Here is a 21,034-nt window from a genome sequence, read left to right on the forward strand (position 1 = left end):
ACTCAATGTTATTTTGTGTTCTGTCAAGAAACCTGCTGTCTGTCTATCAAACTGGATTTGTAAAATACTCCATTCTTCAACCCTCTTTGATCTCAGCTGTTCATGTTTTCTTAAAAGATGAACTCTACTGAAAAATCTTCCTCCTGCCATGCTCTGTGGCAAGTAACCCACCCATTTGTAGTTAGAATTGAATTGTTCCCAACGTGTGCAAATGAGAGAGGACAGGTTTGAGGAATCCCATTTAGTAATGCATTGAGAGTGTGAAATCATTAGTGGGGCTCTAGAGAGACAGACTCCAGGGATACTGTTAGAATAATTCTCTAATACAAAAGTTGATGTGGTAGTCGATGAAACGGGAATTTCATTTAGTTCTTTTGAACCAGTTCTTTTGTAATGAAATCATCATCAACAACATCATCCTATTCTCCCTTTTACCAATGTACTGTGTTGGAATGAGTGTTCAATTTCAGGTGGAGAGTTCTGGACTCAAAAAAATGTTCTTCTATGAAATGCACTGGTTGGCCTTGGGATAATCACTACGTGTATCTCAGCCGAACTTACATCACAGGGATCCTGAGTGGAAAGGAGCACTGGAATAGAAAACAGCCCTGTTGCATCAAGTCAAAGGCCCATCTAGTCAAGAATTGTGTTCTCACTGTGGCCAGCCAGATACCCATAGGAATAACTGCACAATAGAATGTGAACACAACACAAGTTGTCATTCCCAGTGACTGGTGTTCAGGTGCATACTGCCTCTGATGGTGGGGGCAGAACATAGACACTGTGGATAGTGAATAGCCCTTGGTAGTCTTCATGAGTTTGTCTAATCCTCTTTTAAAGCTATCCATTTGCTCAGTCATGATGCTTGCTCTTCTGGGAGCAACTTCCTTAAAATGGAAAACTGGGAGCAGGGGGTCAAAGCTTTGCAGCAGTGTCAGACAGAAAGAAGATGAGTTATTCTCTGGCTCAAATCAAGATCCAAGCCAGAGAAGAACTCAGGGGATTATAGTGTTCCAACTTACATTCAAGATGAGTTTTATGAGTTACTGAGAATCATAAGCCAAATGAAGGAATATTCATATCATGTCTCTAATATTTTGCCAGATGAATAGAATGAGAGGTGATGAGAATTCAGTGCTGTGAATCAGTGAAAAGCATAGCAGTCAACTAGATGGAATAAATGCCCCAGCATTTGATTGTTGGAGAACTCTCCTCTGGGAGAAAGGGTTAACTTTCTTCATGAGCACAAGTCACTCTCATTTACTGATGGGAAATGGGAAATATTTACCGCCGAGGGGCTGCTGTGTACTACAAGATGTTTAAAAGTTTCTATGCACTGCTGTTGTTTATTCTGGAGGTACTCAAAAGTATGCAGTACCAGCACTTTTTTCTATTAAAAAGTACTGTTTATAAGTGTGGAACTTACTGGGGGGGGGGAGTGGACACGGGTGGCACTGTCATCTTAACCACTGAGTCTCTTGGGCTTGCTGATCAGCAGTTCAAATCTGCACAATGGGGTGAGCTCCCATTGCTCTATCCTAACTTCTGCCAACCTAGAAGTTCAGAAGCATGCCAGTGCAAGTAGATAAATTGGTACCGCTGCAGTGGGAAGGTAAACAGCGTTTCCATGAGCTCTGGCTCTTGTCACAGTGTCCTGTTGCACCAGAAGTGGTTTAGTCATGCTGGCCACATGACCCGGAAAGCTGTCTGTGGACAAATGCTGGCTCCCTCGGCCTGAAAGCAAGATGAACACTGCACCCCATAGTTAAGTTTGACTGGACTTAACCGCCCAGGGGTCCTTTACCTTCTCACTTATTGCAACAACTTCATGCTGAGTGCCAGCACCGTTATGTTTTTCTAGTAGAAAAGCTCTTATTCTATATGTATGTTTTGAATACCAATAAAGTGTCTTAAATAGCCACATGTGTGCAGACCAGGATATAAAATACCACCAGCACCCCACAAAGAATGCCTATACATGCACCATACAAGTTTTGGGCATGGAAACTTTAAATCAATTCAAATCAACATAAATGTCATTTCCTGAAAGTTAGTAAGAATATCTATGACAGTCTTCCACCTCAAGTTCTTCCCTTGAGAGAGTCTTCTACTTTCTATCTCCTGCTACCTGCAATTCCAAGTCAACATTTCATGTAAATCAGCAACTGCACCTGACACACACAAAAAATCACTCATTTTGAGTATTGACCACAAAGGGACAGTCCTTCACCAGTGTGGTGTAGTGGTTAAGAGCGGTAGATTCGTAATCTGAGGAACCGGGTTCGCGTCTCTGCTCCTCCACATGCAGCTGCGGGGTGACTTTGGGCCAGTCACACTTCTCTGAAGTCTCTCAGCCCCACTCACCTCACAGAGTGTTTGTTGTGGGGGAGGAAGGGAAAGGAGAATGTTAGCCGCTTTGAGACTCCTTCGGGTAGTGATAAAGCAGGATATCAAATCCAAACTCTTCTTCTTCTTCTCAGTGTACTCAATTCAAACTTTCAGCTACTCATCTGGACCATTCAGATGAATGTGAATCATGGTCTGGGGCTAGGGTCTGACAGTACACAGTGCAGCAACTTTGTTGAAGCTAAGCAAGTCCAGCTGTGGTCAGTGCCTGGATGGGAGACTTCTTGGAAACCATATGAATGCTGAATGGAGTTTAAGACATTTGAGAGGTAAAATGTATTTATTAACCTAGAAGTAGAAGCAAATAAATGGAACTGAAAGTGATTCTTGGGTTACATTGAGTAAATCATCTTGCTCTGGGGAAGAAAACAGAATATGCTTGTTTCATAAATAGAAATTAGTCCAACATTGCCTTGAAGGTACTCAGTGAAGGAGCTCCTGTCCTTCCCTGTGCAAATGTAGCAGGACCCCCAAGACCTACATCCGGTCACACCAGCAGCTTCACATCTCACCCACCACAATTTTGTGAAAGTTCTTCCCAGTCTTTTCCTTTACTTCTTCCTTGAGGCACAGTCCTCTCTTCCTTGCAACATCTCGAAGGGCTTCCTTGACCTTCTCATTCCGCAGGGTGTAGATGAAGGGGTTGAGCGATGGGGCCACCACACTAGTCAAAAGAGCCACCACTTTGTCCACCCTCTCGGTATAGGTGTGTGTGGTCCGGACATGCATGAAGATGTGGCTGCCGTAGACGATGGTGACCACAACCATGTGGGAGGCGCAAGTGGAGAAGGCCTTGCTTCGACCTTGCACGGAGGGGATCCTCAGAACAGCCAGGGTGATCAAACAATAGGAGATGACAGTCAGAACCAAGGATCCGAGGATGAGCCCCCCAGCCAGAACCAAGTTGATGGTCTCCACCCATTCGGTGTCTGTGCAAGCCAGGTTCACCAAGGGCGTGCGGTCGCAGAAGAAATGGTTGATGACGTTGGAGTCACAGTAGGGTAGACCAGTGACCATGATGAGTGGGCCAAGGATAGTGAAGAAGGCTGCTACCCATGTCCCACAGACCAGCTTAAGGCAGAACTTCCTGGTCATCAGTGCTGGGTAGCGCAAGGGGTTGCACACGGCTTGATAGCGGTCAAAGGACATGACTCCTAAAAGCAAGAACTCAGTAGCCCCGAGGAGAAAGTAGAAGTAACATTGAGTCATGCAACCAGCGAAGGAGATGGTGTGGCTTCCCCAGAGGAACCCGGCCAAAAGCTTAGGCACCGTCACCGTCGTGAACCAAATTTCTGCAAAGGAGAAATTGCGGAGGAAGAAGTACATGGGGCTCTGCAGGCGATGGTCGGACAGAGTGATGCAGATGATGACCGTGTTCCCTGAGAGTGTGATGAGGTAGTTGGTCAACACCAGGAAGAAGAGAAGCAACTGCGTGGAAGGTTCTGTGGGGAAGCCCACCAGGTAGAACTCCCGCACGGCTGAAGAATTGGCATAAGGCATGGATGGATGGTGGGCTCTGGTCTTTTCTGCAAGGGCAAAACAAAATTCGCAAATGACATTCAACTCTGGATGGGGGAGAAATCAGATTGCGTTCACATTTAAAGGAGGAATGATTGAATTTGAGTTTCCTGAAACTTTGCCCTCGTATATGCATTCTGGTACACATTACTGGGCTGAAGAATTGCGTTGCAATTTTCAGAGAAGTATGGCTGTGCTTCGAATCACTTTTCATTCTAGAAAGTGCACATTGGGCAGGTTTACCTTTAAATGTGAATTGAATGGGTTTCTGCCCCATCCCTTGCTGAGCCCCAGCTCTCTAACTAAGATCTGTTCTACCTTCAAGAGGCTTAGGATGCTCTGCTTGGTTTTGGGTGCTCACTAACAGTGTCAAGGGAGCCTGATGATTTGGAGGGAACAGAATCCAAACTGTACATAATTTACACTCTGACTCTAAGTACACCCCTGCAGATGTTCATTCCATTGAAATCAATGGCATTACCTCAACCAAGAGGATAAAAACTTTATAAAAGAATGGCAGTGAAATTATAAGCTATTTAGGCGACCACTGTAAGCAGATGGAAACATTAGCGGGATTTTTATTTCACTTGTTGTGTTCCAACTACCATGGATAATTATGGATTGATATAAAAGTTGGCGTATCAAAGAATATGCAATATTAAATGTTTAAAATAGAACCCCATGGAGGGGATGAGGGGAAGTAAACCAAATAGGGGATGAGGGGAAGTAAAACCAAATAAAAATGTTTTCCAAAAAAAAGGAGAAATCAATGGCATTATCCCTAACTGATGATGTGAAGAGCTTCTAGCAGGGCATGTCATTATGACATTCCAATGAAATATATATCACATTGCCCATTATAATCCCTTACCTTAAACCCCTTACCTCAAACAGGTGTGTATTCTACAACATGGTGCACATATATATATTGTAGAATCTGGGGGGGGGGGAGTTTTTTTTGTTTTGCTGTGTTTAAACTACAATTTTATTTATACAGCCCTGGAGAGCTCTTTGATCAAGTAAATGTGGCTCCTTTTTTTTGTCAGTGAGCTAGTAAATGTGTTAGCACATCGGTAGGCAAACTAAGGCCTGGGGGCCGGATCCGGCTCAATCGCCTTCTACTTTCATCGCACTGTTCCAACACCTGCTGAAAACCTTTGGATTTCTGCAAACCAAAACTGATTTTATGTGCATTTGCACTTAAACCCTGTTGATTCTAGCTGTATTTTGATCCTTTTATTATGTCTATTATTCTACAAGTCTGCTTTTATTGTTATATATTTTTTAGGATTGTTTTTAGTCATTTTAGTAAACCATATATCTCTTTCTGAGTAAAGACCAAAATACAATTTTGCCTGACAGGACCAAGGTCGCAATATTGTTCTAACAATCCATCACCATGGTAAGAGTTTTCTTACCATGTTGTAAAGAAAGGATTGAGTGAGAGTAGGTCATTTCAAGGTTCCCATAAACTCCAGGGTTGATCGCCAGCCAGGGTGGGTCACACCAGAAGAGCAGGCATGTCCAAAGTCCATTTTGGGGGCTGTCTTTAACCAGCAGTTTATTTATTGGGGTCAAATCCTTTAAAAAGCTCAGCAAGCTCAAAAACACTCGGGGGGGGGGGCGGAATCCCCAGAAAAGCTCAATCATAAAAAAAGCTCAACAACATTGGGGTAAAATCATAAAAAAGGGTTGGCCCTCATGCATGTTCACTTCATCAAATCTGGCCCTCTTTGAAAAAAAGTTTGGGCACCCCTGTACTAGAGAGACCATAGCATTTCCACATACCTACCCTAGTGCTCACAGCCAAGATCACCCCTCGTAAGCTGTTTTCTCTTTCATCACAGAGGCTGGGTGAGCAAGGTCAGTAGCAAGGTGATGTCTTGACAAAAGAGAAAAGTGATGATGAACTGTGTGCATATGAGAGACACGGGCAGACGGATTAGAATGGGGCTCAGCATCAGCGTCTTAATGCTTCGGTGCAGATCGTTTCCCTGATTTCAGAAGCGTTTAAAGGAAGCAATTCTCTGGGGGCAGAAATCCCAATAGAAAAGTGGCTGTTGAAAAAAGATGAAGTGTGTAAAGCTAATCTAGGATTCATTGGCCCGAGACGTTGACATGATAAACTTATTGCTTGAATGTGCAGAAGAGCCCTGCATTTAATTGATCAGAGACCTTAAGCTACAGTTCCATGAAAATATTAAATATTACATATATAGCTATCCCTTCCTTCAAGGATGCATGGTTCCCCCCCAACTGCATTATATATTCACAACACCCCTGTGAGGTATATTGGATTGAGAGACAATGTGGATTTCATCATGTGTTTTAAGATCAGATTGGTGTTTGGTTTGGCTAGGAATCCAGCATTTCCTTAGTACAAGCCCATGGTAAATACAATCACCCAGAGGGTATGAAACCAGGACAAAAATTCATGGTGGGCTGCACAGTTTCTTGTGTAGGCTTGAAGATGCTTGAGAACTGGAGTTTTAACTCTGTAACAGAGCTAGGAAGACCACAGTGCCAAGCTCCAGAAAGCTGTGTCCTCCATCACAGTTTCACAGAATTCTATGCAGTCCCAGAGGAAGCGGGTGGCGCTGTGGGTTAAACCACAGAGCCTAGGACTTGCTAATCAGAAGGTCGGCGGTTTGAATCCCCACGACAGGGTGAGCTCCTGTTGCTCAGTCCCTGCTCCTCCCAACCTAGAGTTCGAAAGCACGTCAAAGTGCAAGTAGATAAATAGGTACCGCTCCGGCGGGAAGGTAAACGGCATTTCCGTGCACTGCTCTGGTTCGCCAGAAGTGGCTTAGTCATGCTGGCCACATGACCAGGAAGCTGTACTCTGGCTCCCTCAGCCTATAGAGCGAGATGAGCGCCGCAACCCCAGAGTCAGCCATGACTGGACCTAATGGTCAGGGGTCCCTTTACCTTTACCTTTTACCAGAGGCAAAGCACTCTGGGAAATAAAGATGGTGACCAGAACAACACAGGAAACTAAGAAAAGCCCTGCTAGGTCAAGCCAAAGGCTCATTTAGTCCAGCACCCTGTTCTTCACAGTGGCCAACCAGATGCCTGAAGGCAGGATGTGAGCAAAGGATGTGGTATTTTCAGAGGCATAAGACTGAGAACAGTGGAGGGAGAATATAGCCATTGTGGTACATAGCCATTGATATCCACAATGGACTGTCTGGCGCTTTGCTCTGCAATGCACCAACTTGGTTTTTAAAAAAGAGGAAAGACATTGTGGTTGACTGCCACTAACGGGATGGAGTTATTTTGGGATGCCCTTGTGCCATACTGGTGCCACTGGTTCCACACAACAAAACAGTCCTTTGTGTAACATCAGCATCTTGCAATATGCTGCCTTATGGTTCATTGTCTTTAACATTCAATGCTTTTACACCTTGCATTGATGTATCCATTGGGGTCTAGTAATTTATAATAATATTTTATTATTTATACCCCATCCAGCTGGCTGGGTTTCCCCAGCCACTCTTGGCGGCTCCCAACAGAAATAATAATAATAATAATAATAATAATAATAATAGCGATGAAACATCAAACATTAAAAACTTCCCTAAACAGGGCTGCCTTCAGATGTCTTCTAAAAGTCAGAAAGTTGTTTATTTCCTTGACATCTGATGGGAGGGTATTCCACAGGGCGGGCGCCACCACCAAGAAGGCCCTCTGCCTGGTTCCCTGTAACCTCACTTCTCGCAGGGAGGGAACCGCCAGAAGGCCCTCAGAGCTGGACCTCAGTGTCCAGGTTGAATGATGGGGATGGAAACACTCCTTCAGGTATACGGGACTGAGACTGTAAATGGGGGTAAATGGTGTTGGACTCCAGGAAATCAAAGTTGCTCAAATTCAGCTCAGAATCTCCGCTTGACCACGTGATGCTATCTACGGTTGAAATGTACCACCTTTCTGGAATCACTAGAGTAGTAAGTTCCATTGAACTATGCTGGATTTTGCACCTGAGAATATAATTAGTAATGAGCTACAAAACTTTGGTCTAAGATCCTCATTCCCTTAAGAAATTGCCAATTAAACTTTGTGGTGAACTCTTTTAAACAAAAAACAAAAAAACAGGACTAGGAGCTAGCAGCTCATAGAGCTAATTAAGAGCAAGGGATCCCCTGGGTCAAAGAATATCCCTGGACAGGTGATCCTCTCCTTAATTAGAAAGAAGTTTTGTTTTTTCCCAGTCCCCTTTACTTTATTTTAGGAAAAAAGAAGAGGTTCCACAGATTTTAAAAGTCCCACCAGAGCATGGTCCTACTTCCCCCTCCCACCGTCTACTGATGAAACAATCCTATTACTTTTATGTTTCTTTCTATCACTGCCAACAAACTGCTAGTAGAATAAGCATCCACTGTCCTAAGCCACCCCTAATATGGTGAGGGCTTGTAGGCTTGTCCACGATGCACAGCAGTTAGGCATGTATTGCTTCAAAACACTTTGGCCCTGACTTTCATTAAAAATATATTCAAAATACAGTGGTACCTTGGGTTACATACGCTTCAGGTTACAGACTCCGCTAACCCAGAAATATTACCTCGGGTTAAGAACTTTGCTTCAGGATAAGAACAGAAATCATGCAGGAGGCCCCATTAGCTAAAGTGGTGCTTCAGGTTAAGAACAGTTTCAGGTTAAGAACAGACCTCTGGAACGAATTAAGTACTTAACCCGAGGTACCACTGTATATTCAATTGCTTATATTTGTGTGCACATCACTGTGTTTACCCAGGGTTGGGTGTCTGTGGAATGAAGGTCAACTCTAACGTTTGGCCTATTTTCCTCCATCCTAGAATGAGTGGCGTATCAGCAGGTGAGGTGGAAAAGGGGCTCAATTTTAAGATGCTGATGATGGATACTTAGCTGAGCAGCTAAGGCCACTAAGCTAACAAATAAGCCTTCCTATATGATGATGGTGATGATGATGCCACATATCTGACTGGTTTGCCCAAGCCACTCTGCCGCTGCACGATATCTGTTCTCATCCTGAGGTCAAGTTCTTAACCTGAGGTACTACTTCCGGGTTAGCAGAGTCTGTAACCTGAAGTGTTTATAACCCAAGGGGTTTGACCGTACACCCATATACAGCCCATATCTTCAGCGCCTGCATGGGCTGGGTGTCGGTAGCGCCTTCTTCAACCTTTCGATCACAGGAACGCAGGAACAGCAGCACAGCATTCCCTTGGAACAGGTCCTGGTGCAGCGGACTCACATTTGCTATTGTGAGCACCTCAAAAGCAGCAGAGAAACAGAAACAAAACTGTGGAGGTTTTGTTGCATACCTAATTTTAGTTCTACTGATTAAACAAATAAAAGAACACAACAAACATGTACAAGAGAGTCATCTCTCTCATCCTGCCATCTAGTCTCTAGACAGATCAAAGAAAACAGGCACAATGCTAGGGACGGAAGTCTGGAAGAATGGTCTCAGCCCCCTCCTTTCTCAGAGACAGAAAGTAAAACAAACATGATCTGGTGATCTTTGCAATGGGAGGGATGAAAATACTGACAGTGTTTGTAACCCAAGGTACCACTGTATGTGTTTCTGTTTTTCACAACTGACATAATAATAATAATAATAATATTTATTGTCATTGCCCCCTCTCAGGGACAACTAAATTACTTGGCTGCTCCATCCACCCAGATAGGGCACTCCACTCAAAATCAGAACAACTATAAAAACACTAATTAAAACAATATAATATAATACAGCAAGGAAGATTAGATGACTTTCAAAGTCCAGGTTTCCCATTCAGGGCTGAGATCGCTCTGGAGAAGAAGCTGTTCTTGAGACGGCTCGTTCTTGTCATCATCGTCCTGTATCTCCGTCCCGACGGCAGGAGCTCAAAGAGACAGTGACCAGGATGCGATGGATCTTTTACTATGTCCAGTGCCTTCCTATGGCACCTTGTGGCATAAATCTGCTCTAAGGTGGAGAGTGGGCAGCCAACAATGCTCTCTGCTGCCTTAACAACTCTGCACAACGCCATCCTGTCCTGGGTAGTACAGCTTCTGTACCACACACACAAGCCATAAGACATAGCCAGGATTGAAATAAGGAGACACAAAGGCAAACCATGAGATGCTTCTACCAGATGTTTCATTTTATTCTCCCCTCTGGGTGCCATGGTCAAGGTTGAGGTGGGGCAAGGGATGCCCTTCTGCCATGATCATGCCGTTAGCCAGGTATCGGAGGGGAGGAGGGGGAGGTGGACTCACAGCATCGTCTCTTGGGACCTCATACCACGTGGGGGGAGGCAAGTCTTCTTCTGCCACCATGGAAGAGACGAGGTTTCCCATCAAACGGTGATATCTGTAGTTCTCTTCGCGCTCGCCCCCATCTCCGGCCACCCACAACGTTAAAGAGGACAGTGGAGGACAAGATCTCTGAGCTGCCCGGCGGAGACGAGCACCTCTACGTCCCCAGGAAGACAGCATCTCCTTTCGAATGGGGTCCAGGTCTTGGTAGAATATCTCACTAGGGGCAAGCGATATTTCTTTGGGCTGGAACAAAAAGTACGAGGTGAAATGCCTCCCTTTCTTAGGCGGTGTGGGGAGAGATAATCAAGAACAATAGCAAATTGCAAGGTACAGTGGACCGCTCTGGATACGTGACTTGTGGGTTGCGAACGCGACAAACCCAGAAGTGTATACTTCCAGGTTTCACCGTGCACGCATGTGCAGAAGCACTCTATCGCACCACACGCGTGCACAGAAGGGGTGCATCCAGTTACAGACTTTTCAGCTTAAGTACGAACCCCCGGAACGAATTTAATTCGTATCTGGAGGGTCCACTGTATCTGACATCCTTGTTTCCCTTTGGAGTTGAAATCCTGGTGATTAAATGGAAATAGGCAAATGGGGGCCATGTTCAGCGCCATCCAGTGGGTAAACTGTATAATGACACTTATCCATGCATACATAATGGTCATATCAAGAAAGGTTTTGAAAGTATGACATGCCTAATGTCAGGCCACATTCATGGATGGGTCTGATTTTGTTGATAATTAATAATAATAATAATAATAATAATAATAATAATAATAATAATAATAATACCACCCCACTCATCTGGGTTTCGCCAGCCACTCTGGGCAGCTTCCAGCAAAATATATAAAGCAATAAAAGATCAAACGTTAAAAACTTCCCGATACAGGGCTGCCTTCAGGTGTATTCTAAAAGTTGTGTAGTTCTTTATCTCCTTGACATCTGAAGGGAGGGTGTTCCACAGCTTGGGTGCCACTACCGAGAAAGCCCTCTGCATGGTTCCCTGTAACTTCACTTCTCACAGTGAGGGAACCAGCAAAAGACCCTCGGAGGAGGACCTCTGTGTCCAGGCTGAATCATGGGGGTGGAGACACTCCTTCTTCTGGTACTGTATACTGTTTCATAGTGATTTCTCTTCTTTTTATAGTCTTGATTGAAAGGTGTCTGTAATTGTTTCAGAGTATGAATGCAATCATTTCAGTTTGTTACAAAATTACTTATGCTGTTATAAGGAAGGTGAATGAACTACATGCTAGATTGGTAAAGGTAAAGGTACCCCTGCCCGTACGGGCCAGTCTTGACAGACTCTGGGGTTGTGCGCCCATCTCACTTAAGAGGCCGGGGGCCAGCGCTGTCCGGAGACACTTCCGGGTCACGTGGCCAGTGTGACATCGCTGCTCTGGCGAGCCAGAGCAGCACACGGAAACGCCGTTTACCTTCCCGCTGGTAAGCGGTCCCTATTTGTCTACTTGCACCCGGAGGTGCTTTCGAACTGCTAGGTTGGCAGGCGCTGGGACCGAGCAGCGGGAGCGCACCCCGCAGCAGGGATTCGAACCCCCGACCTTTCGATCAGCAAGTCCTAGGCGCTGAGGCTTTAACCCACAGCGCCACCTGTGTCCCTTTACATGCTAGATTGAGTCTGGCCTAATTTGAAATGAAACCATTCCACTTCATTTTACACACACATACACTTTTCAAGAACTGAGGCGAGCAATGAATGTTAAGGAAGTGGTGTTTTTAACTTGAAATAATCAACATGAATGGGAGTCACCTTCATGTAAATGGGTGCATAGGATAGCCCAATAAATGCACTTTGACCTTCTCTTTAACAATAAATTGCTAGTGATATTCAGTTTAACTCAAAGCAGACAAATTGCAGCAAGAGAAAAGAAAAAGAATTTTTTTGACTTGGATCCTCCTGCTTCAAAAATTAAATGATATGTTCTCATGCTTCTCATGTTTATGAATTTTCTGTTAAAGATCTGCATTTAAAGGTCTTTTTTAAAATGCAAAATACTAAATTCACCATTAGTATTGTTGCTTCATACCTTCTGTGAAGACGACCAAAGCTCGACTGTGCATCTCCCGCAATCACAAATTTCTTACCCCTTTCTAAAATTAATTTACTGGTGTGTGTGTGGTTCCCCCCCCCTTTTTGTAAATCTAGCAAAGAATAAAATGAAATCAGAATTAAGGGGTTTTTCTCAGCACTCGCCCTTCTTCTGAAAGGAAATGCTCTGCAGGGGCACACAGAAAAAGGGGGGGTCAAGACGCATCGGTCAGGCATGCCCCCTTGCCCCCCACGACTGAGGGAGCTTTTTTAAGGATTGAAGTTGTTGAGGTTTTTTTAAGATTTTACCCCAGGAAATAAACCGCCAAAGAGGCCGGATTAAACCGACTGATGGGCCCCCAAAACGCACTTTGGACATGCTTGATCTAGGGTGAGAATGTGGCTTAAGAAGCTATTATTATTATTATTATTATTATTATTATTATTATTATTATTATTATTATTATTGAATTTATATACCGCCCTAAACCTTGAGGTCTCAGGGTGGTTCAAAGAACAAAATCAAAATACAAAACGACAAAATATATAATCAAAAGAGAAACAACAACTCAATAACATGCGCCGCCCCCCCCCAAAAAAAACCCCACCACATTTAAATAGGGCATAGGATGTCAATTAGATCAAACAAAGGCCTGGTTAAAAAGATACATTTTTACCTGCTGCCTACAGGTGTATAATGAAGGCGAACTTCTCTGGGGAGAGAATCCCACAGACAGGGAGCCACTGCAGAGAAGGCCCCGTTCTCGTGTTTCCACCCTTCAGACCTCTCAAGGAGGAGACACACAAAGAAGGCTCTTGAGATCCAATGGCCCTGCAATGCCACTTCCATACCCCAATACTCACTGCCCATTGGCCTCTCCGAAAGAACTTCATCAACCCCTGACTTCCCCTGTCTGGTTTCTCCGACTTAGGTTCTTCATCGCCTGTTGCCTCCAGCTTCCTTCCGGAGGCCCAGTTCCCCATTCCAGGGGGCTCACCCCCCTCTTGCTGGGAGATGCCCTTCTCCCCTTTCTCCGGCTTTCCCCTATGTGGCCACCACCACTGGGGCTGAGGGCTGTGGTGGGAATGGAGCCATTGTGACCTCAGCTGGTGGCTGCCAAGGAGATATTGAGACCTATGGCCTTGACTCCAACCTCTTCGGGAGCTGTGCAATTTTGGCTGTCTGCATGAAGAGGAATCCATCCATCCATCCCTTGTCAGACCAACACAATCCTTATTTTTATTTTGTCTGAAAAGCAGGAGTGGGGAACTGTTTACTGCCTGAGGGCCGCCTTCTCTTCTGAGAGACCCTCCAAGGGCCACACGCCAATGGCAGGCAGGGCCAGAGGCAAAAGTGGGCGGGGTGATTATGCAAATGTTACTCTGGTTTAGGAGGCTGGTTTCAATGCATCTCTCTTTGTCCTCATAGAACCATAGAGTTGGAACGTCACCTAGCCCCAACTCCCTGCAATGCAGGGATCTCAACTGGAGATTCATTCAGGCAAGCAAAGTTCAAGGACACAATCCAGCCAGGGGAAACTCCACTTGGGGGCAGTGAGAGATGCATCCGTGGGGGCAAATGAAGGTGATGGACTATATGGGACAGGCAGAAATGACCGGCAGAATCCGAGACCAGGGAGAAGAGTCGGCGGAAGAAGACTGGAAGAAATTCAAAGACTATTTACAGAAATACTGTAAAATTAATGAATGCTAGAATGATGTCGGATAGAAATTAAGCGGTTTCCAGCTGTAATGTTTCAAGAGATGGAAAAAAAGGTTTAGAAGCAGGTTAAATTTTATTGATAAGGATTTGCTGAAATAACAATCTGAATTGGAATTTAAAAAAAAGGGAGGTATGAGGAGGTCTGGGAAATAAGTTAATGGAAAATAAGTTACGAAAACTTTGTGTGTTTTTAATTATTTTTATTTTTGTATTTTTGTTATTTTTTCTTTTTTTTCTTTTTGATTTTTACTGTATTAATATTGAAAACCTTAATAAATATCTTATAAAAAAAGAGAGAGAAATGCATCCATGGGATTGCTCTAGGGACCAGACAGAGAGGTCAGCAGGGACAGACATTCCCTATCCTTGCTTTTAGGGCATGACCTATGTCATGGAAGTCGGAGGGGACATTTCCAAACTGTTTTCAAAGGCAGCCCCAACTATAACACATTTCCACAATCTAACATAACAACAACAACAACTTTTTATTTATACCCCGCCCTTGCCGGTTCAAAAACCAGGCTCAGGGTGGCTAACAACAAAGCAGCATAAAATACAGTATAAAAAACATGAATAACAATAAAATTCAAAACTCTGAAATCAATTTAGGGGAAATAAGCATTAGATAATCCCCAGGGCTAGCTGGCTGAATTGGTCCTACTTAGGTAAACCTAGAGTTTACCAGAGTCTGTACAAGAGAAACTACACCGTTGGCCCTCAGGACTCAAACCCCTCACTCTTCTTGAGTGTTTTTGGCCTGGCTGGAATGCATTGTTGAACTCTGAAAATAGCTCTTGCTTGTCTGGAAGGAGCATAGGGAGGGCAAGGTATGTGTAGAAACTAGTCTACTGTGCAAAGTTTGCCCCATTTTGCTCCTGGCCCTTCTGACTACTGGATGTGGCCCCTCAAAATGTTTGCGACCCTTGATCCCCACATTTGGTTTGAAAACACCTCACCACAAAATGTATGGCGGGGGACCTCCCTTCTTACCGACCAACAATGTAATCAAAATGGCCTGGAATGAAGACTTAGCTCTCAGATCTTTATTGTCCAGCAAAAGACACAATTTACCCCTTCAAAATTCCCCCCCTATGGCCCCTCAGAACATTGTCAGGTTTTTCCATCGGCGCTTGATCTCACGGGCTGCTTGATCCAGCCACCACTCTGCGTACATCACCTCCTGGAGCCAGAGCTGGAACTTCTCCCATTCGTAGGAATTCTTGAAATCCTGAGACGTCAGCTCCAAAAGAGCTGTCTCCAGCCTACGGAGCGTGGCACTGGAAAGTCGCAGGTTCCGATAGCGGAAATTCTCCTTCCAGCCTCTGACTTGCCCCTGTAACACAGAGTTGGTTATGCAACAGGGTTAAGCTTTCATTTCTTACCATCTGTGGCAGGGCTACCAGGGGCAAATTAAGACCTTCAGAGGCCTTAAGCACTTGAATGATTTTGGTGCCCCCGTATATATCTAATTCAAAACATAAACAGTAATAAACCATAAAATAACTTTATTTTTTGAAATGAAATGAAAACTATGGTAGAATGGAAAATAATGTGGTGGGGTTTTTTGTATACGTCTGCTTTATTCATATTTTAATTTCCCACCCTACGTTGTCTAATTGCAAAGTCTTTGATCAGATCTTCAGGGTAAAAAAGGTAAAGGGTAAAGGGACCCCTGACCATTAGGTCTAGTCATAGGCAACTCTGGGGTTGTGGCGCTCATCTTGCTTTATTGGCCGAGGGAGCCGGTGTACAGCTTCTGGGTCATGTGGCCAGCATGACTAAGCCACTTCTGGCGAACCAGAGCAGCGCACGGAAACACCGTTTACCTTCCCGCCGGAGCGGTACCTATTTATCTACTTGCACTTTGACGTGCTTTCAAACTGCTAGGTTGGCAGGAGCAGGGACCGAGCAATGGGAGCTCACCCCGTCGCGGGGATTTGAGCTGTCAACCTTCTGATCGGCAAGTCCTAGGCTCTGTGGTTTATCCCACAGCACCACCCGTGTCACTTGATCTTCAGGGTACAGGGTTATAAAGACTAGGACTAGCCACCTGAGAAACAGTTTCTATTCAAATGCGATTTTGGTTTTAAAGGCAGTGTAAGGTAGTCTCTATGGGAGTATATTGTATTTAATTATGGGGTATCAGAGTTTTTAGGGGGCTAACCAGGCTGGGATAGCTGGGATAGGAGGCTTGTTGGTTTCTGAATGTCTGATGTAGATTTTCAATTTTGTTGTTCTGTATGGGACAAAGACAATCAAAATTATTGTATTGTATCATATCTTCAGAACAAAACTTACATAACACATCTGCTTCTATACTTAGTAAAGATAAAGAATTCAGCCTGCCTCGTTGCATAGTTCTTCTGTTTTAATGCAGTGGAACCTTGGTTTTCAAACGTAATCCATCCTGGAAGACTGTTCGACTTCCGAAATGTTCAAAAACCAAAGCAGTTATTTCCAGGTTTCCAGCGTTCGAAAGCCGAAACGTTCGACTTCTGAGACGATCGAAAACCAAGGTTCCACTGTATATTTCAAATGAGAAAACAAATAGCTCCACTGAGCAATTTGCTCCACCCCGCCCTCCAGCCAGCACAGCACACAACATGGAGTTGGAGCTGCTTTGGAAGCAAATAGCAATAAACAACAAACAACAACAACGTCATCATCAAAATAAATAAAGTGCAATGGAACGGGGTCCTTTGGCCTGAAATAGCAAGACAGGCTGGGGTGGAGGCCGGTCTACCCCCTCCCGTGGACGTGGCAGCTGCCAGTGTGATATGGGGGGCATGGGAAATCTGTCCCCTTCCCAGTCCTCAGAAAGGGCACAGTCCAGTGTGATCCAGAAGATCCTCAACAGCAGACACAAAGGTGCCCTCCCACCAGCAGGGGGCAGCACAGAATCATCACAGAACAATAGGCCCGTAGCACTGGGAGATTCCCCCCAGGCACAGCTGTCAACTTTTCCCTTTTCTTGCGAGGAATCCTATACGGAATAAGGGAATTCCCCTTTAAAAAAGGGAAACGTTGACAGCTATGCCCCCAGGGTCATCTCGTCTAACTCCCTGCAATGCAGTTGCCCTTTTCCACTGAGCAATTTGTGACTATTGATGTTAAAAATCCAGCAATGGAAAATTTCTGTGGTGCCCCTCTTCCCATGATGCATGTGCTTATCTTGCTAATCCAATCCAGCAGCGACAGCCAGCATGCGGCGGGGTGTTGGTGGCAAGAGGCTGGGCATCCACAGAATTTTTTGTATGGGTGCCCCCAAGCCCCCCCCCTGGAGTTAGCACCCCTATCAAAAATAAGTACTTTTGATAATAAAGAGTTAGTGTATTTTTCTGTGCATAAGACGCCTCCATGATAAGATGACCCCTATTTTTTAAACCCAAAATTAAGAAATTCTTTCGCTTTTGGGGGGAGTGGGGGAGGTCACTTCCGCCAATCGCTCACCCGCCTGCCCGCCACTGCTGACCCCTTGCCACAGCCTCTGCCGATCACGCACTCCGCCGCAGCCGCCAACTGTCTGCCCGCTCGCCGCCACCCACCCGCCCACTTGCTGCAGCTGCCAATCGTCTGCCTGCCTCGCCACAGCCGCCAATCATCCGCCCAATCGCCGCTGCCATTCTCCTGCTTGCTGCTGCCATTAATCGCATGTCCCCCTCTGCCTTCACTATCCGTGTATAAAACGACACTCAGTTTTTGCCTCATATTTTTTAGCAAAAAGCATCGTCTTATACATGGGAAAATTGGGTAATTCCTGACTCTGGACATCCCTTGCCTGATGGCGCCATGACAGGCATTAACTCTGAATCGATATTGGTTGGGGAGTAGAAATAATTCCTTGAATGAGATTGGCTGCACCAACAAGCAAAGTTTAATCTTACATTGACTGAGCATTGTAATATTCACATAGAAAGCTACTGTTGGGGCCGTAGCTCAATGGTAGAGCATCTGCCTTGCATGTCAAAGGTCCCAGGTTCAATCCCCAACATCTCCAAGCAGGGCTGGGAGAGATCTTTGTCCAAAACTCAGAAATGACCCTGCCAGTCAACATAGCCAGAAGTGTGCTAGATCAACCATCTTCAAACTTAGATCTCTATATGTCGTTGGACTACAACTCCTATCATCCCCGATCGTTGGCTAAGCTTTCTGGGGATCAGAGTTGCAGTCCAGCAATACCTGGGGACTCAAGATTGAAGAGCAATGAGCTAGATCAGGGGTTCTCAACCTGTGGGTCCCCATATGTTGTTGGACTACAACTCCCATCATCCCTGATCCCTGGCCTTGCTAGCTAGGGGTGATGGGAGTTGTAGTTCAACAACATCTGGGGACCCACAGGTTGAGAAAAGCTAAGCTAGATAGATCAGTGGTCAGCATAAGGCAGCTTCTTGGGTTCCTGTGAGGGAAAACCACCCATGCCCTGTGGCTTGTGGCAGTGAATCTTCTGAAGATGTCCATCCAGTGGTAAAGGTAAAAAGGTAAAGGACCTCTGGATGGTTAAGTCCAGTCAAAGGCGACCATGGAGTTGCAGCGCTCATCTCGCTTTCAGGCCGAAGGAGCCGGCGTTTGTCCACAGACAGCTTTCCAGGTCAAGTGGCCAGCATGACTAAACCGCTTCTGGTGCAACAGAACATCGTGACGGAAACCAGAGTGCACGGAAACGTCGTCTACCTTCCCATCACAGTGGTACCTATTTATCTACTTGCACTGGTGTGCTTTCGAACTGCTAGGTTGGCAGGAACTGGGACAGAGCAACAGGAGCGGGGATTCAAACCAACCTTCTGATCAGCAAGCCCTAGAGGCACAGTGGTTTAGACCACAGCGCCGCCCGCGTCCCTCCAATGGCATGTTAGTTAAAACATCAAATCTCATGTTGCCTTCCCTGTCTTCCTCCTTCACTTCCCCCATACTCACAGCACAACAAATCCTTGGCCAACAGCAGTCAAACAGGTCCAGCTGTTTCTCTGGTCTTCTTGGGCTGCTGGATGTTGCCTGGCTGAGCCCAACTTGGGAAGGAACACTCCCCATCAGCCCCCCAGGGTGCTGGTTGGGATGGAGGCTCTGCCGTGGCTTTTGCTATGTGGAATGAAAGGAGCCCTTCCCGTGCAGCTCTGGTGGCTTCAAGACCCCGCCTGACCTCACAATGCCAAGGTGAAATCACAGAGGAACCATGCACACTATGTCTGCAATATCTGTAAGGGTTGTGAACAGGGTCACAACCCAAGGGAAATCATGCCTGATCTGGATCTGCCCCCATAACAATTCAAGGATGGGGCTCATGTTTAATTTGAACTAAAGATACATTTGGGAAGGGAAGCAAGGAGACACTGAGTTCTATTCCCGTCCTCTCAACCACACTGTGAGCAGGAGGGTTTAATCCTGCTGGGGCAGCCTGCCTCTCCTTCCTGACTGCTGCCTCACCTTGTGGCAGGGCCCAGATTCCTCCAGGTGACTCGACCCAACCTAGGGCAGTCTGGGGCTATCTCCACCCAAGTGGGACGCAGGTGGCGCTGTGGTCTAAACCGCTGAGCCTCTTGGGCTTGCTGATCAGAATGTTGGTGGTTCAAATCCCTGTGACAGGGTGAGCTCCTGTTGCTCTGTTCCAGCTCCTGCCAACCTAGCAGTTCGAAAGCATGCCAATGCAAGTAGATAAAAAGGTACCACTGCGGCAAGAAGGTAAACAGCGTTTTCGTGTGCTCTGGTTTCCATCACGGTGTCCCATTGCGCCAGAAGCGGTTTAGTACTGCTGGCCACATGAACCGGAAAGCTGTCAGTGGACAAACACCAGCTCCCTCAGCCTGAAAGCGAGATGAGTGCCACAACCCCATAGTCGCCTTTGACTGGTCTTAACTGTCCAGTGGTCCTTTTCCTTTACCTTTTTTTTATCACCACCGAAATCAGCTGAAGTGCAGATCCCTCTGGATCAGCTTGATTCTGATCAGGGGTTAGGATTCAGCCAATTTTGGTGCACAGCCCTAATATCTATCCCTTACCCAAAAAAAACAGGATTTCCAAGCACCAGGATCCGCAACATAACTGATTGTTTGCTCTTCAGTCAATATTCTGCTGACTGATAGATCTAGTGGTTGGAATGAATTGGTTTGGTTTAACAAATTTAAATGCATTAACTCAAAAATCTCCAAGCTATGCCAGACAATAGTGACCATAATGGCTGGGTGAAAGTAATATGAATTAAGTTAATTTTGAGGTGGGGCTTTGAATGATTTTTAGGTCATCTTCAAGTTCATTTTCTTGCTTATGTGGTTTTTTTGTTTTGGTCCTTTAAGCATCAAGGTCATAATTGTTGCAGGAAAATAAACTTAAATGTTTTGCCATTTTGTCCTTGAACCTAAAAGGGTCCAAGAGAAAAAAGAGACAATGAGGGGAGCAGGGGTAGGATGTCTAATTTAAAGAAATTCCCTGGCCCTAGATATGCAAAAGAACATTTATGGAGAAGTAACTGTAAAGAAGCCCTCCTCTATCCTTCATTGCCTCAAAGAAACGGCTGCAGTGGCTACTTTAGTGGCTAAGAGTGCTCGGGCCTCGGAGTTCTGAGTTCAAATCCTCACTCAGCCATGAAGCTCACCTTGAGCCAGTCACTCTCTCACTGCCTAACCTACAGGGTTACTGTGGTACCTCGGGTTACAGACGCTTCAGGTTCAAGACGCTTCAGGTTACTGATTCCGGTGCTAACTCAGAAATAGTACCTTGGGTTAAGAACTTTGCTTCAGGATCAGAACAGAAATCACGCACTGGCGGCACGGCAACAGCGGGAGGCCCCATTAGCTAAAGTGGTGCTTCAGGTTAAGAACAGTTACAGGTTAAGAACGGACTTCCAGAACAAATTAAGTTCTTAACCCGAGGTACCACTGTATTGTGATGACAAAATGAGGGGGAGAACCAGGTACACCCCTTGAAGTCTGTGGAGGAATATAAACGCACAACCAAACAAGGCTAAATGTTATTGTCACTCCAGAGGAAACGTGGAAGAAACGAAAGTTGTGTGTCCACAAGATGGCCGCTGGATGGCAGCAGAGGATCTGGAATGGGAA

General features: G+C 45.4%; 1 protein-coding gene and 2 long non-coding RNA genes across 3 annotated transcripts; all 3 read right to left on the reverse strand.

The window, feature by feature from the left end:
* Nucleotides 1-2,667: 2,667 nt before the first annotated feature.
* On the reverse strand, nucleotides 2,668-6,103 carry LOC309354942 (olfactory receptor 6M1-like). Its single transcript, XM_081885254.1, has 2 exons — nucleotides 5,717-6,103; nucleotides 2,668-3,932 (listed from the first exon to the last, which is right to left on the reverse strand). Exon 2 carries the CDS (start codon nucleotides 3,904-3,906, stop codon nucleotides 2,908-2,910), a length of 999 nt encoding a protein of 332 aa, XP_081741380.1. The 5' UTR covers nucleotides 3,907-3,932; nucleotides 5,717-6,103; the 3' UTR covers nucleotides 2,668-2,907.
* Nucleotides 6,104-10,025: 3,922 nt separating this feature from the next.
* Nucleotides 10,026-13,428, reverse strand: LOC309354968. The gene is made up of 2 exons (XR_014162392.1): nucleotides 13,124-13,428; nucleotides 10,026-10,446 (listed from the first exon to the last, which is right to left on the reverse strand). It is a non-coding gene; the product is annotated as an uncharacterized lncRNA (long non-coding RNA).
* A 1,582-nt stretch (nucleotides 13,429-15,010) lies between these two features.
* LOC309354969 lies at nucleotides 15,011-19,576 on the reverse strand. The gene is made up of 2 exons (XR_014162393.1): nucleotides 18,897-19,576; nucleotides 15,011-15,315 (listed from the first exon to the last, which is right to left on the reverse strand). It is a non-coding gene; the product is annotated as an uncharacterized lncRNA (long non-coding RNA).
* Between the last annotated feature and the right edge of the window lie 1,458 nt (nucleotides 19,577-21,034).

This window comes from Podarcis melisellensis (genome assembly GCF_964234715.1).
Source record: "Podarcis melisellensis genome assembly, chromosome: 13".
Lineage (NCBI taxonomy): Eukaryota > Metazoa > Chordata > Lepidosauria > Squamata > Lacertidae > Podarcis > Podarcis melisellensis.